This window comes from Megascapheus bottae, chromosome 1, assembly GCF_031878675.1.
Source record: "Megascapheus bottae isolate mThoBot1 chromosome 1, mThoBot2.hap1, whole genome shotgun sequence".
Taxonomy (NCBI): domain Eukaryota; kingdom Metazoa; phylum Chordata; class Mammalia; order Rodentia; family Geomyidae; genus Megascapheus; species Megascapheus bottae.
This window is the reverse complement of record NC_143509.1, coordinates 44534296-44550705: the sequence shown is the minus strand read 5'-3', so window position 1 is coordinate 44550705 and position 16410 is coordinate 44534296. Positions and strand designations below refer to the sequence as shown.

At 45.6% G+C, this 16410-nt stretch overlaps 2 protein-coding genes across 2 annotated transcripts in view; both read left to right on the top strand.

Annotated features, from left to right (window-relative positions):
* The window catches only part of Liph (lipase H), a 37944-nt gene extending 35113 nt beyond the window's left edge, over nt 1-2831 (top strand). Inside the window, exon 10 of the mRNA XM_090331611.1 lies at nt 255-2831. Coding sequence (XP_090187737.1) covers nt 255-342 — 88 coding nt within the window. The 3' untranslated portion in view covers nt 343-2831. The remainder of the gene's footprint in view (nt 1-254) is intronic.
* A 6186-nt stretch (nt 2832-9017) lies between these two features.
* Tmem41a (transmembrane protein 41A) lies at nt 9018-16232 on the top strand. Its single transcript, XM_090343329.1, has 5 exons — nt 9018-9205; nt 10491-10644; nt 11988-12149; nt 12492-12630; nt 13966-16232. The coding sequence occupies exons 1-5, from the start codon at nt 9087-9089 to the stop codon at nt 14181-14183; spliced, it is 792 nt and encodes a 263-aa protein (XP_090199455.1). The 5' UTR covers nt 9018-9086; the 3' UTR covers nt 14184-16232.
* Nucleotides 16233-16410: the final 178 nt, after the last annotated feature.

The window sequence follows — 16410 nt, the reverse complement described above, 5'->3', positions numbered from 1 at the left end:
ACAGAGAGAGAAAGACAGCCCACACAAAGGTAACTGTGTTTTTACTTCTCTTTTTAGCCTAGTTGAATTTGTATGATGAATACAATTTTATAGGTATTTTCTTCTTGCTAATGTATTACTTGCCATAATGTTTTCAGATTCCATTAGAAATGATTATATAATTTTGTGTCCTGAGGATATAATGTAACGTTCTTGATGAGAAGGGCAGAGTTTGGTTATTTTATTGACAAGGACATTGGGTCTTACTTTTGCAGGGCACAATTGTGTCGGTATGATCTTGTTCTGATGGAAAATGTTGAGACAGTCTTCCAACCTATTCTGTGCCCAAAGCAGCGGATGTAGCCACTGGCAGCACTCAGAGGCAGCAGCCATGTCAAGCAAACAGCATCTCCAGCCTCCAACATGCTTCGCATCGCCTCTTCCGCAAGGCTCAAAAAGTACAGAAAAACCTGAGGTTATTTTCAGCAGCGTCCTACTAATGTCACCTTGCAAAATGTCAACGGACCTGTGCTTCTGGAACAGTCCTGGGGAGGGAGCTCCTAACTAGGGCAAGACAGAAATAACCTGGCTCTGGCAGCCCAGAGCTTTGTCTGGCTGCATCCTGGGGTTTTGTGTGTTCAGATCTGTCAATTCTGCTGTGCATCACAGAGGGCCATTTCGGGCCCTCAGAACTGGGGGCAGGTATCTTAAAGGAAAGGGTGATGAGCTGGAGACATCATAGACTCCATATTTTTCTTATGTCAGATTCTCCAAGGAGGGAGAAACTGAGTGTGTTAGGTTTGGAGGTAAGTCTTTTGGAAATCCCATGGGTCCACATCTGTAAGATGTGCGATGGATGTGAATGTGCTTGTTATTTATTTTGATATGGTTTAGGTCAGGTGAGTAAGTAGCAGCCCCTTTTCATGAGCACCAACTTCCTTCCTAGACTATTTGTGTGAAAAAGCCACACCCCTTGGCTTTTGCCTTCTCTGAAGGGATAGAGATTCCTGGAGGGGTCTGCACCCCTAGAGCATCCTGGGATAGGGGTAGGAGGAGGACATGGGCACTGGGGAGGGAGCAAGATGCAGGATGGAGCCAGGACAGCACAGAGCTATAGCTCCAGCCCCAGGCAAATCTCATTTTAAGTAATACTTCAGAAAAGTTGAGTCTTCCTTATTGCTAATTCACGGTTATCGAAGAAGGTTTAAATACTACATAGACACAAAATGGAAAAACAACTCTACATCTTCACACTTGACTGAGGGAACAAAGGTTCAACGTTGCTCTGACTTGAGTGTGTGCACTGGAACTCCGGGAGCGCGCAGGCCTCTACGTGGTAGTTCTTAGGCCTCCCCAAATCTGACATGACAGCAGACGTCAAGGCCAGAGGTGACAGAACCAAGGGCGGACAATCCCAGAGGCCAGATGCCCCCCACTGCTGGGGGATCTGGGATTGCTTAGGGCCACTGGCAGTTTTCCTCATGCTCAGCCAAATGCCTTCCTCCTCCCTGCGTTCTGTGAAAAGCTTCCTGTCTGTAGAGAAATGGCCTCCGTTTCATAAATGGTAGAAGTGTCTATGTGTGGCATATGTTTTCCGGGTTGCATGTCGATTCATTGCCGTCTGTTTGCTTATGGAGGGAGGCTCAGAGGCACTGGCCCATGTACACTTCTCGTGAGTCTTCCTCTTCCTCACCCTGTTCCTCAGCAGTTTGGGATAGCGAATGGCATGCTGAGAGGCCCCGATTTCCCTTTTTATTTTATTATTTTAGTAGTATACATTATTGTACACGAGGAGGAGGCTTCATTATGACATTTCTACCCTGGCAAACAAGGTATTCTGATCAACTTCACTCCTCTACAATTCTCTCCCAACCACTCACTTCTTTTTTAATTTGTGCTTTTATTGGGGCTTGAACTCAGGGCCTGGGCACTTGTTGTATAGTTTTTTTTTTTTTTCCTTGAGGCTGGTACTCTACTACTTGAGCCACACCTCTACTTCAAGCTTTTTGCTGGAGAACTAAAAATAAGCATCTCAAGTCCTTTTGTGCCCAGGCTTATTTTGAGCCTTGATCCTTAGTATCTCAGCCTCCTGAGTGGCTAGGATTGCAGGCATGAGCCATGGGGTGCCTGGTTCACTGAATTATTTCTATGTCTATAATCCTTTCAAGACCATAAACCCCATAGAGCAGCAACTGTCTTCCCTGCCATCTTCCTGGCATCTAACATAATGCCAGGCACAAAGTAGCTGCTTAACAAATGTCTGTGGAGAAACATGGAATGAAGTCAACTCCTCTCCGACTGAGAATCAATATACTTCAAGGTGTTAGTTCCAAACAATCGAACTTAAAACCATAAAACCTTGGATCCCCATACCTGTTCTCATTCCTGCACAGATCACCTTAGCCAGGAAAACTCTGGAGCCCAGAACAGAGATCCCTTATATAAATGCAAATCTCATTCTACAGAAAGACAGAGACAGAGAGACAGAGACAAAGCACTTGAGAATCCTGGCGAACCCCAATGGTATGAAGATGGATGTTATAGGCTTGGTCCCCAGCTTGGCACTACTGGGAATGGGGCTCATAGCCAGGCCCTTAGGTCATTGGAGCGGGGCACTCTAAGGGGATTGTGGGACCACAGGCTCTTCCTCTCTTTTTTTCTTGCTCCACCACACCTAACATCACCAGCTACTCTTGCCAGAGGCCCAGAACACTAGAGCCACCTGATGTTGGACTGGAACTTGCAGAACTGTGAGCCAAAATAAACCTTTTCTCTTTGTAAGTTGACTGTCCTGGTTGTTTCATTACAGTGATGGAAGTGAACAAGCTTGGAAAGAGCTGAGCTTGAGACCTTAATTGAGAAACAGCTATAACCTCTGGTACTGTCAACAGTACGAGTGTGGAGGCCTTTATTAACCTGACTGTTGTGCCTTACTCTCTCCACAGGGCATCTTCATTGAGCTGTTGGCCACTTGCTGTATGGGTGTCCCTGTCCCAAAGGCCAGGGTGAAAAACAAAACAAAACAAAACAGCCTTAGAAGCTTCCTCTCGGGGAAGGCAGCCATTCCTTCAATCACCTCTGTTAGGTGGGAGGCCATTCGTACCAGTCTGCAGAACTTCTCCTTTCCATGGCTAGGAAAGGTTGGATTCTATTGCCACAAAGCCATGATGTGTGCTTGGTTAATTCTCCCTGGAACTTCTTGATTGGTCTTTCTTCCCACTTTTCTGTCTTTCTTTAGGTCCAGCATGTGCCCTGCCAGGAGTTACAGCTGTCCTTTGCTAGGTGACATGGCTCTGCACTGGAAATGAGTTGGATGTGGGTCTTAGGTGGGCTGGGCTTGGGGCCAGGAGGGTTAGGGAGACTGCAACTAGGGAAGAAGTGGGGAAATCTGAAGTGGGTTTTCCTCCTGAGCAGGGCAGGAGACCAGGGGGTAAGCCTGGGCAGCCAGGAGATGGCTTGGAGCCAGCTATAGAAAGGCAGGCTGGTGCCTTCTGAAAGGGCTTACTCTCTTATGTTGGTCAAATCCAGTGACCCTCAGGTTTCCCTATGGATTTCTTCTCATACTCTGACACTGTCTTTTGTTCCTGTTTTTAAAAAACAGTCTCCGTGGGCTCCCAGTACTCTTTCTGTTGCTCTCATCTAACACCCCTGAATGGAGATCTTTCTTCTCATTGATCCCACTATCTGCCAGCCTTCTGGTTTGAACCTCCTCCTTCTCCTCTTTCTGTTATGTAGTCCAGCCTGGCCTTGAACTTATGATCCTCCTGACTCTGACTACCAAGTATTGGTATCACACCATGTCTAGTATCAGTTATCATTCTCAGAAAGATAATGCATAGAGAGATTCCAACTCTGTTGCTCTGGTGTGTGACCTCTATTGCTCTGTTGATGTAATTGCTCAACTCTTCCTAAACAACAGTTTTCCTAACTGTAAGAGGGTTGTTGAATCCCTACTTCAGGGATGTAACTCACAGGCAGGGAGCTTGTCTATCATATACAAGGGCCTAGGTTCAATTTATAGCACTGAACCCCCCCCCCAAAAAAAGAATCTCTTTAATGAAGGTTGTTACATGGAATAAATTCATGCCTGTATGATGAAAGCTGCTTCCTGAGTGACTGTTGTCTTTGTTCATCTTCATTCTCCTAGGCCATTAGGAGGGAGATCTCTAGGAGAGCTCCCTACTACCCTCAGATAATGTCTCTTCTAGACCAACAACTATGGAGTAAGTGTTCCCCAAACGCCAACCCTGTCTCCTTTCTTGAGACACTCTCACATGTGTGATTCTCCTGCCTCTGCCTCCCATGCACCAGGGATTACAAGTTGTGCCACCATGGCTGGCAGCTTTTCCTATTTATAAGTTGATTGTCTTATAATCATTATAATTATTTTCTACAGTAGCACAATGTTGACTAATACAACCTCCAAATCTGTTTGGTCTGAGCTCCAGCCTTTTAATGCTGGTTGAGTGGAGTGCAGGCTAGAGGAAAGAGCATGAGCTCAGGAGGAGGCAGGCATGGGCTTACTGCTGTAGACTTTGTACAAGGGACATTGAACATCTGTTTATCCATTCGGTGATAAGTGAGAGAGGGATTGTTGTTTCACTAGAGGGGCATACGCTCGCTCTGTCATGCCTAATCCCGATCATGCTCCATTATGTCTCCCTTCAGTCTCCTCCTCAGCCAGTGGAAACATCACTTCCCTCTTCCCTATTCCATTCCTTGCTCCAAAATTCTCCCAGGCCAGGCTCAGTCATGTTAGTTCCTCATGTAGTCTTTTCCTTCCCAAATCCTGTGGTTTCTAAAAGTCTACATGTACCAAACAACTAATCATTTTCTTCCTAGACTTAACACACTAATTTAACAAACATTTATTGTGTGCCAATTATAAGATAAGACAAGGTTAGGATTGGGGCCAGGCAAAGGCAGATGAGACAGTCTTACTTATGGAGACGTCTTCTGCTGTTTGGGGAGATGGTAAGGACACGGTCCATGTGTATGTAATAGGAGTGTAGGCATTTCTCAGAGAGCCCTGACCACAAAAAAGAACAACTTTCTGACAGTGGAATCTGGAGAAGGCTTTTTTTTTTTTTTTTGCAGAGCAACCATTGTCCTGGAAGTTGATAAAAGCATCTTCCGGCTAGATGGGAGGAAGAACATTGTTGGAGGCATGAATTAACATCGTGTGTGCTCTGGAAAGCAGTATGGAGGTTCCTCAAAAATGAAACAGGGCCGGGAGTTTGACCTAGTGGTAGAGTGCTTGCCTCGCATGCACAAAGACCCAGGTTCGATTCCTCGGTACCACATACATAGAAAAAAAAAGCTGGAAGTGGTGCTGAGGCGCAAGTGGTAGAGCTCTAGCCTTGAGAAAGTCCAAGGACAGTGCTCAGGTCCTGAGCTCAAGCAAAAAAAAAAAAAAATGAAACATAGAGGGGCCGGGAGTTTGGCCTAGTGGTAGAGTGCATGCCCAGCATGCATGAAGACCTGCGTTCAATTCCTTGGTCCCACATACATAGAAAAAAAAAGCTGGAAGTGGTGCTGAGGCTCAAGTGGTAGAGCTCTAGCCTTGAGGAAAACCCAAAGACAGTGTTCAGGCTCTGAGACTGACAGGCTCTGACTTTGAGACTGGTAAAAAAAAAAGAAAAGAAAAAAAGAAACATAGAACTACCCTCTGACCCAGCCATTTCACTTCCGGGTATTTAAGGAACACAAACAAGGCTACAGTAAAGCCACCAGCCATCCATTCAATGGATGAATGGATCAAGAAAATGTGATTATATATATATATATATATATATATATCCATCAGAAAGAATGGTATTGTGTCATTTGTAAGGCAATGGAAAGAGTTGGAAAAAACTATATTAAGTGAAGTAAGCTAGATGCAGAGAAATACTGGTTGCATGGTTTCCCTTATTTGTGGTAGGAAGAATGTGCCTATAAATCTAAAAGTAAACATGCTGGGTGGTAGGCAAGTGAATACAAATGAGATTCTTCAGAAAGATTAACTCAAAGCTCAACAAGATAAGTGCCAGGAAATGGGTGCCAGTGCAAGGGGCGTGGGGAGAAGAGAAGAGAGGAATAAAGAAGGGTGGAAAAGGAGAGAATAAAGACAAGAATTCATTATATATACCACAGAATTGAGAACAATAAGGGAAGGTGTGGGCCAAAGGGGGGGTGAAGATGTTGAAATGATGCCACAGATCATTTATACACATAACCTGCTTCGTTAAATGCCAAAAAATTCAATAATAATCCTAAAAATTAAGGAAAGTAGGAGAAGGGGTGAGTTGGGAGGAGTGGGTAAGAATGTTGAAAGGGTGACATTGATCAAGATGCACTGTGTTCATAAACTGCTTTGTCCTATGGCAACTCCTTTATACAACTACTTAAAGATAATAAAATATTCAAAAACAATAAAACCCCATGGTGTGTGTTCAGCTGCAATACAGAGTTGAGGCCATTTACTCCATCTTCCTAAATTTTAAATGTTCGGAAATGGAAAAACTACTATACAACCCACCTCCATAAATCTATTACTCAAGCTAAGACTTGGTGGCTCACACCTGTAATCCTAGCTACTTAGTAGGCTGAGATCTGAGGATCACAGTTCAAACCATCCTGGGCAGGAAAATCTGTGAGACTCTTATCTTCAATTAACCACCAGAAAATGAAAGTGGTGCTGTGGTTCAAAGTGGCAGAGCATTAGCCTTGAGCAAAAGAGCTCAGGGACAGTGCTCTCGCCCAGAGTTCAAACCCTATGTCTGATCAACGGAAAAAAATATCTATCACTCAGCTTTAATAATAATCAACTCACAGCCATACTCAATCTTGTTTTGATTTTATCCCTATTCACAAACCCTTGTCTTATTTTTTATTTTACTTTATTTTATTTTAATGTATAAAGGGGTTACAGTTATAGTTGACAGATGGTAGGTGCATTATGTCTCACACATGGATACCCCTTCTCATGTCTTTGTCCCCATTTCCCTCCCCCCTGTCTTACTATTTTGATGGAAATCCAAGACATTGAATACTTTCATTTATAAATATCTCAGTATCTTTTGTTTTCTTGAGAAAAGGTCTAGATAGCCCAAACTGGCCTTGAACTCTCCATCCACTCCCTATCCTGTGTGTGTTAGGATCACAGTCATGTACTATCATGCCTGACCCTACTTCAATAGCCTGAATAGAAAAACATGTATCATTTTTTTACTTGATAATGAGATAGAGTATACAATTAGCTCTGCAACTTGTTTGACTTAAATCCTAGCCATTTATCTAACAATTACGTATTTATTTATTTATTGAATTCAGGGCCTTGTGGCTTTTCTCAGATCAAGGATAGTGCTCTACCACTTGAGGGAAAGCTTTACTTCTTCTCTTTATTTTTTGGAGGATTTCTAGTATCTATTTGCAAAATACCATAAACTATGTGATCCCCAAGTAATGGGCATTCAGATTGTTTCTAACCTGTTAATATCAAAACAAAGCCAATGAAACACCTGTGAGCATCATTATGATGTGCAGTTGCCAGGATCTTGTACTTCGGTCTGTCCATTCCCTACCTCCCCTCTGCTTCCACTACTGGGATCCTGTGAGGCCTGTGTCCTTTCTCATCAGAGCAGGCACAGGGGTTCATTTAGCTTCTGTTCTCATCACCTGCCAAAGTGCCCATTCTAAATTAGGAACTGAGTCCTTATTAAAGATCTCTGTTGGTGTGTTACCATCTACAATATGGAAACCTCAACTTCTTAGTCTACCCTCAGTGCTCTCCAATTTGTTCCCAACTTCCTACTTCCTTCTCATATCCTTTTGGCCTCACTGAAGTCTGGGCTTACCTGCTCCTCCTTACTCTGCCATTGGAATTTTGGCTCATTCTTGAGAATAACCATAAACTCCACATCCTCCATGATCTACTCTGTGTAAGGGCCACTGTGGTCTTTTGGACCCAGGTTGACTTGAAGTCTTATTTTGTTTCTTCTGAGGGATGCTATTTTAGTATTTCTGAGATTCTGAATTACATATTTCTAATTTTCTTTTCCCTTTTTGGTGTGTGTATATCAAACCCAGGACCTTGTGCTTGCTAGGCAAGTGTTTTGCCACCGAGTTATTTTCCAGCCCCAAGACTCTGAGTTTTCATCTCTTAAATACAGAAAAAGAGCTAGTCCCCCATGGCTCGAGCCTGTTATCCTAGCTACTCAGGAGGCTGAGAACTGAGGACTGTAGTTCAAGGCCAGCCCAGGCAAGAAAGTCCCTGAGACTCTTATCTCCAATAATCTACCAAATATCCAAAGTGAAGCTGTGGAACAAGCAGTAGAGCACTAACTTGGAGCAAAAAAGCTCAGGGATAGCACCCAGGTTCTAAGTTCAAGCCCCAGGACTGGCACCCAAATACAGAGGAAAATATTTACCTTGTAGATTGGCTGTAAAGATTAGGGGTAATGGACACATAGGTGCTGAACTTGGCACGTCCAGACTCTGTTACACATTATAGCCTCTAGACTCTGTTACACATTATAGCCTCTAGTTTCATCTGTGCGTTGTACAGACAGAGGCTATAGACAAGACTGCAAGCTAGCCAGGAGTTCGGCCTAGGGGTAGAGTGCTCGCCTAGCATGAACGAAGATCCGGGTTGGATTCCTCGGTACCACATACATAGAAAAGTCAGAAGCGGTGCTGTGGCTCAAGTGGTAGAGCTCTAGACTTGAGGAATGTCCAAGGACAGTGCTCAGGCCCTGAGTTCAGTCCTCAGGACAGGCAAAGAAGAAAAGAAAAGAAAAAGAGGCTGCAAGCTAGCTGTGGGCAGAGTTCATGGGTCAACCCAGCGAGGTGGCGCGGTGACAGTTCCACACTTGCAGAGTAAGTGCAGACAGAGGAACGGATACGGGAACTGGCCTCTCAGGACTCCCAGACAGGTTTTACTGGTGGGACCCGCTGGGAGCCGAGCGTGGGCGGGGCGGGGCGGGAGGGTGGGCGTGGTCTGGGCAGCCCCGCCCCTGTCCGTCCCCGAATGGGCTCCGCTGGCTCCGGCAGCTCTCCCGGAGTGTTCGGCGCTCCGCGAGGTTGCCGAGCGCCTCCGCGGCGGGGGTCCGCGGGGCGACGCCGACATGCGGCCGCTGCTGGGGCTCCTCCTGGTCTTCTCCGGCTGCACCTTTGCCCTGTACATGCTGTCGACGCGGCTGCCCCGCGGGCCCCGACTCGGTTCTCCCGAGGATCCCGAAGGCCGGTGCGTGGGGAGGGTGGTGCGATGGGGCCGTGGGTCGGTGGACGAGAGCCGGGGCCGAGGATGGGGCGTCGGGGCCGTAGGTTCCGTTCCGGGGCCGGAGTCGCTCCGGTGTGGGCGCGCGTCCGCCGGGCCTCGGGCCCGCAGGGTGGACCCGTGTGTCCCCAGGGCGCAGGCTGCGCCATCCCTCGCGGGCGCCTTTGGGAAGACCTGACTTCCGGACTGAAAGTGGTTCAAGAAGTGATGATCAGGTCTCCTCCCTGGCCCTCCCTCCTTGTCGGCCTTCTCCCTGTCGACGGGGTGAGGCCGGGGGCAGCACTACCTACCGGCCGGTTCTCACCATTGCTGCGCACTGTCTGACAAGGGTATGGAGGTGTGCCCGGCACGTCGTTACGTTATTGAAGGGTTTACTGATATTCAGATGTTAGGGCATGTGTATCCAGTTACCGGGTTCTTTTTTTTGCTGTTACTGGGAAGGCTCTGTTGTGGGTGTTTGATGCACGTAGTCAAGCATTCTCTTGAGAATAACTGTAATTGATCATTGATGGGTTCAATGATTGCTCCCGTGGCAGAGGTCGAGTAGCCTTTACACTGTGACCTTTGCACAAGATTCGGAGTCTACTGAGCCAGGTGAAGAAAGCAGCTCTTTGAAAGAATTGGTTTCAAGGCTGCCACATTGAAAGCTGTGTTTATAGTGTGGGAGAGATGTAGTTGGCTTGTTAGTGAATGATAAAATAGTCGTGTTAGCCAGCAGAATGATGTCTGAATTATTCAGGGATTGTGGGAGAAGGGACTGGACATTGAGATGTTTAGTGCTTGTTGGGAAATACATCCAGCCGCCTCTTAAGAGTAGATCAGAAAGGAGCTGAGGCTGTAGCTCAGTGGTAGAACTCCTGGCTTGGCATGTGAGAGGACCTGGAGTTCAATCCTAGCACCAAAAATAAGTCATAAAATCTAAGAGCTAAAGTAAATTTAGCAAGTATCTAGCAGCCCTCCTCTCCGCTTTTAGGTGAAGAAAGTGAGACCTGTGGACTAGCTCGATCCAAGCTAGGTTACACAAAAGGAAAGTAGAAGAACCCAGGTCTCTTGCTTCCTAACCAGGATTCTTCTGGCTGCCTCTGCTGTGACATCACCCATGGTCTTGAGCCTATGTGTTTCCCCATAGACCAGATGCTGGACATGTTTAGAAACATACTTTGGAAAGAAGACATAGCAAGTAACTTTCTTAGGCCCTAGGCGGATCTGGACCCTTGTTTCTGACTGAGTTTCTGCCCTATTTTCCCTCCAGGTTGCTGTGGTTCCCCTCAGACCTATCAGAACTGAGAGAGCTCTCGGAGGTCCTGCGGGAGTACCGGAAGGAGCACGAGGCCTATGTGTTCCTGCTCTTCTGCAGCGCCTACCTCTACAAACAGGGCTTTGCTATCCCTGGCTCCAGCTTCCTGGTCAGTGTCCTTTCCTCCTCCCAGCCCTGTTTCCCCATCTACATAACATGCCTACAGTCCAGCCTCGCACAGTTCTTGCATGGGAGGATGAGATGAAACAGCAGGTGTTCTAGTGACAGAGCAGGGAGCCCTCCCCGCTTCCTTGTGTTCTGCTCTCTTTCTTCCTCCCTGGCACCATTTGTCCACCCTAGATTCAAGCTGGATTTATCTAAGCAAATTTTTTCTCTCCGAAACAGAAAGAAAAGTAAATGTGTGCCCAAGGATGGCGGGTGGCTGTGTGCTACTGGAGGGCAGGAGCGCGCTCCTTGGGTCTGCCTCGGTTCTGTCTTTTTCCTTTAAAGGCTCCATCATGGCTCTGCCTGGTGTGATCTTGCGGTTGTGAGGCTTAATCTCTCACCAGTAGAGTGGAGGTAATGGAAGACTAGGACACAGCTTGTAGTAAGGAATCTCAGAAGACACAGTAGGTACTCAACAGGTGCCCATAGCACTTTTTGTTTTCTTTCTTGGATCCTGAGCTTTGGCAGAATGTCATCCAAATGCATTTAGGAAGTATGGGTTCACTTTTTCATCTTGTGACACTAAGCCTGTGTGTGTGTGTGTGTGTGTGTGTGTGTGTGTGTGTGTGTCTGTCTTTGTGTCTGTGTATGGTATGTATGTGTTGGATTGGAGCTTAAACTCAGGGCTTGCATGCTGACCCTGAGGGTTTTTGTTTTGTTGCCTTTTTTTGGGGGGGGGGGTCAGTCCTGGTGCTTAGAACTCTAGAACTCTGGCCTTAGTCACTGGCTTTGAGCTCTTCATTGCAAAGCTAGTGCTCTACCACTTGAGCCACAGTGTTACTTCCGGTTTTCTAGTGTTTAAGTGGAGATGAGAGTCTCATGGACTTTGGTGTCTGGACTGGCTTTGAACGAGATCCTCGGATTTCAGCCTCCTGAATAGCTAGGATTATAGGCACTGGGCCCTGAGCTTTTTAAAAATCAAGTGTAGTGTTCTAATATTTGAGTACAGCTCCAGTTTTTTGGTGGTTGAGAAGTCTAGGAGATAAGCGTCTCACAGACTTTCCTGCCTTCCCTGGCTTTGAACTGCACTCCTTAGATCTCACTTGAGCCACAGCACCACCTCCAGATGTATGTGGTACCATGGAATCAAACCTGGGTCTTTGTGTATGCTAGCCAAGCACTCTACCACAAAGCCACATTCCCAGCCCTGTTTCTTGGGTTTTTATTCACTACCTTAAAGTGGGGGTTGAATTTTGACTGAGAAAGCCCCTGGAGGAGAGGGAATTGATAGTGAGTAGCTGAGTAGTTGGCTGAGTAGTAGTCATTCTCCTGGCTTAATCTTTGCAGAATGTTTTGGCTGGTGCCTTGTTTGGGCCATGGATGGGGCTTCTGTTGTGCTGCGTGCTGACCTCAGTGGGTGCCACAATCTGCTACTTGCTCTCCAGTATTTTTGGCAAACAGCTGGTGGTCTCCTACTTTCCTGATAAAGTGGCCTTGCTGCAGAGAAAGGTAAGGAGCACATGTGCTGGGCCCCTGAATGGCATCTCATGGCCTCAGAGGGGGGAGGAGCAAGACTTCCCATAGTGCTCTCCCTGCCCTCTAAGTCCAAGGGGTTCTTTGATGTCTTCAAGAGGGACAGACGTGGGATCAAATCCCATTTCCCTATGTTTCCTGCTTTGTGGCCTCGGGAGATGTTCCTGATTTCTCCCCATCTTCCCACACCTCTTCTTAAAATGGAGGAAATAGTCTCTATTGCAGAGGGCCGTGGGAAGAGTAGGAATTCACTATGTGAAATATCTAGACCAATTCCTGAGACCCTTTTGGCTTCCTAATGCTTGACTCTTTCTACAGGTGGAAGAGAACAGAAACAGCTTATTCTTCTTTTTACTGTTCTTGAGACTTTTCCCCATGACACCAAACTGGTTCTTGAACCTCTCGGCGCCAATACTGAACATTCCCATTGTGCACTTCTTCTTCGCGGTTCTTATTGGTAAGATGCTCTGCAAGCCTGAAGCACACGTTGCCTTCTGGCCAAGCTTCTTAGAGTGTGGAGGGATTGTCAGTCAGGGCTTTTAGATCAAGAATAGCTGCTGTTAATAGGGAATGCCTGAAATACATCGAGGTCTTAAATCAAAGCTGTTTTGGTCATATCAGTTTTCAGACAGGATGCATAGAATCTCGCCTAATGGAGGTACACAGCTTGCCATTTCCCAGGTGGCCTGAAGCCTGGAACCAGAGGTACTTTGTGTCTGATACGCTGTGTGGCCTTGAGTGGTAGGGTGCTCATCACCTCTCAGACGCTTCCTCTACCAAGGAAGAGAAATGGATTAATAGGGGGTCCTAAGTCAGTCAGCTGCTCAAGGGCACAGGTGAGAAGAGCTTCTCAAATGCAGGTTCCTGGGCCATACCCTAGAAACAAGTAACTGAAGTCTCTGGGGTAGAGCCTGGGAATGTAGATTTTTCTTTCTTCTCCTCACCGTGCTCCCCTCATTCCCCTTCCTCTTTCCCTACTTGCTTCTCATTCTTTCTCCCTTTGTGTGTGTATTGCTTTTTTGAGGCAGGATGTTGCTATGTAGAACAGGCTTACCTAGAACCTATTTCTGTTTCAGTTGCCCTGGATGCTGGTATTATAGGGGTGTGTGCTACCATGAGTCTGCCCAACCACTACCCAGACTTTTGGAATCCAGTTGCTTTGATGACTTTTTAGAGTTTGAAAAGTAGGGAAAGTAATGTCTTTTAACTAACCATTTTTTTTTAGCCTATGCATCTTGTAAATTTCGTAGCGAGGTGGTTCTCAGTTTTGGCTGATAGACATCTAGAACCACATTTACTCAGAACCAGCCTTGGGCCCATTTCCAAATATATTAGCCTCATTGTGAATAACTCACTGCCTGAGTTATGTTTGACTTTTGTATTCACTTGGTTTTGCTATTGAAGTTTTAACTTTTAATTTTCTTTTTGGTACTGGGATTTGAACTCAGTACCTTGAGCTCTTGCTGGGCTTCCTTGGCTGGCACCTTAGCCACATATCCCAGCCTAGTTTTGTTTCTGCTGGTTATAACTTTCTGGGTCTTTGAGTAGCTAGGATTATAGATATGAGCCCCAACTTGTATCTTATTGTAATGTATATGTATTTGGGTACACCATCTCAAGTTCTTTTCTTTCAAAGGAAGGACATGAGAAAAGGAGGGAAGAGAGTAGAAAGGAGAGAAGGGCTGTGTTTCGAGGTCAGGTGTGAGTGGAACACAAGTCACTGCTCTGAATTCTTGGTTATTGTTGAACTATTATTTTCCTAATGTTCCTGCACTTTCGCCTTTTCTTCCAGGTTTGATCCCATACAATTTCATCTGTGTGCAGACAGGCTCCATCCTTTCAACCGTCACTTCCCTGGATGCTCTGTTCTCCTGGAGCACTGTCTTTAAGCTGTTGGCCATGGCTTTGCTGGCCTTGGTTCCTGGGACGCTCATTAAAAAATGTAGCCAGAAACACCTGCAATTGAGTAAAACAAGCAGCACTAACCACATTAGTAGAAAAGACACGTGATCAGGTTTTCTGCGTGCCATAGCCCTGGACTCTAGGGCTGCCTTTAAAGACCCTCACTGTTTTTCAGGTACCTTCAACAGGTGACATGGACACTGTTCATATGTGTGCTATGTCTTGCCCAAAAAACAAAGCACACTCTGGTCTACAAGGTGAACAATATCCTGTTCTCAATCTGGCCCTTGTTTCACAGGACTCTGTGAAATGGATGAAGTGGACGGCTTCCTAGAATGCCTGTTTCTGTTTTACTCCATTACAAAGAACTCTGGATGGTCTGTTGGGTTTGCCATTGCCCACCCCTGGGTGCCTTGGAAGAAGATACTGGTTGGCTTTGTCCAGATTTCCCCCTGCAAAGTAATAGACCATGTGGCAGATGTTGTCCGGTTCATTCATCGTGGATGTGATTATTATCAGCGCTTCATTATGAGCCCACATCACTGCTTCACTCTTTATGTCATTACTATCTTCAAGAGTCTTTCTTCTGTTCTTTTTTGCTGATGATCTACCTCTTCAGTAAGCCAAGGGAAACAAACTGACCAACTGTCCAGGACTCGCACCTATAGCTCAAATGTGTTGTGATGCTCTTGTGTTCAGACACACTGACGTTACCCCGTATGTCAGATCTCATGGTTGCATACTATTAAATATGAATAGAGCAAACTGTGTTTTGGATATGTTGTGGATAAATGTTTACCCATCTGGACAGGGCAGGCTCCTTGTCTCATCTGAATTGAACGATCATTTTCTAGTAAGTCCTTTCTGCATTGAGCATCCCTTCTATCTCCTTCTGCTAGAACAGTGTCAGTATTCTGGGCTGTCAGTCAGTGTACCCTCTGCACATATTTCTTTTTTCGTCTTTTACTGAGGATAGCTGAAGAATGGTTGTATTTTTCAAAGAAGTTGGTTGTGCTATATGGCAATTGCCTAAAAACTGTCACTACCCCCCCTATAACTGTAATATTGGAAGGTAGCCCTTGGCACTGGAACTGACCAGTTCTGTGGTCCTGTATCAGACAGGAAGGGTCCACTGGCATGGGTCATCATCTGCTAATTTTTTACATGTAGATTCTTGCTAAGGGTTTTAATGTAGGCATCTTGTTCTACATGCTTAGCAACTCTCATATTCCATAGGAAAAATAAGTTCCCAAGTGATTTTTTTATTGTTTCATACCAAGGCTCTTAATTTTCAAAGTGTGTTTCTTTATGCTTGAGATCTTGCCTCAGCTTCTTGAAAGCTGCTCATGTTGCTCCTTCCCTTACCCATCCTGAGGTCTGAACCCAGGGTCTCATACTGCCAGGCAAGCACTCTACTTCCTGACCCATGCTTCATCTCTTTTTTTTTTTTTTTTTTTTAAGTCTTGGTAATGAGAGTGGAGGTGAGAGAGATAATGAGAGGAGGAGGCAGGTTGGACTTTGAAACTGGTCAATCTTAAGAGTTCTGGTGTAGGGAAAGAAGAAAGAGGACATTTTCTTCTTTTGCAAATGAGTTCCAAATCAACTCCCTCCTTCACCCCCAGCCTCACTCTCTTGTCCTCCTGTATCATACTACAAAAACGTGCCTTACCTGTGTAAGTTTACAGGTAAAAGGATTTCTCAAAAGGTATCTCTGTAACAACTAAATCTTACTTGGTGCTAATTTTCAACCCTAAACAATGGGAATCAAAATTGAGAAGTCAGACAATCCCAAATCCTTAAAATAAGGATACTGGATTTCATCGACATGGCTTGTCCTCATAGCCATCGTGATACCTAACTGGGTGATGGGGGTTTCCCACCCAGTTTCAAAAAACCTAGAGGTGAGATAAAGGGTGATGCAGGTGTTTAGCTCTAGGATAGTGCTGCTTCAGAAAATATACAGGTATCTTGCTGTTCAGCCCCAGGAAAGTTTTGTTCCAGAGAATGCTCACACCTGACTCTTTCTTACTCCAAGCATGTGGATTTTGCTTTTAAGAGCTTTGTGCAAGTTACATTCTGGGCTGCAGGTCTTTGAGAAATGAGTCCATCTGCTGTTGCAGGCTTTCTAATAAATACTCCCACTTTGACCTCTCAAAATGTACCTTCTGTTTCTTGCAATTGAATTCCCATATAACACTTTAAAATCATTCCAGCTTCCTGTTTTCCTCTTCGAACTTTATAGTGAGGTCACTAGTGACATCGAAGAGCTACAGGAAGGGAAGCCAAATAGCAGAAGACACAGGGTGGCTGTGTAGGTTTTTGTGAAAGAGACAAG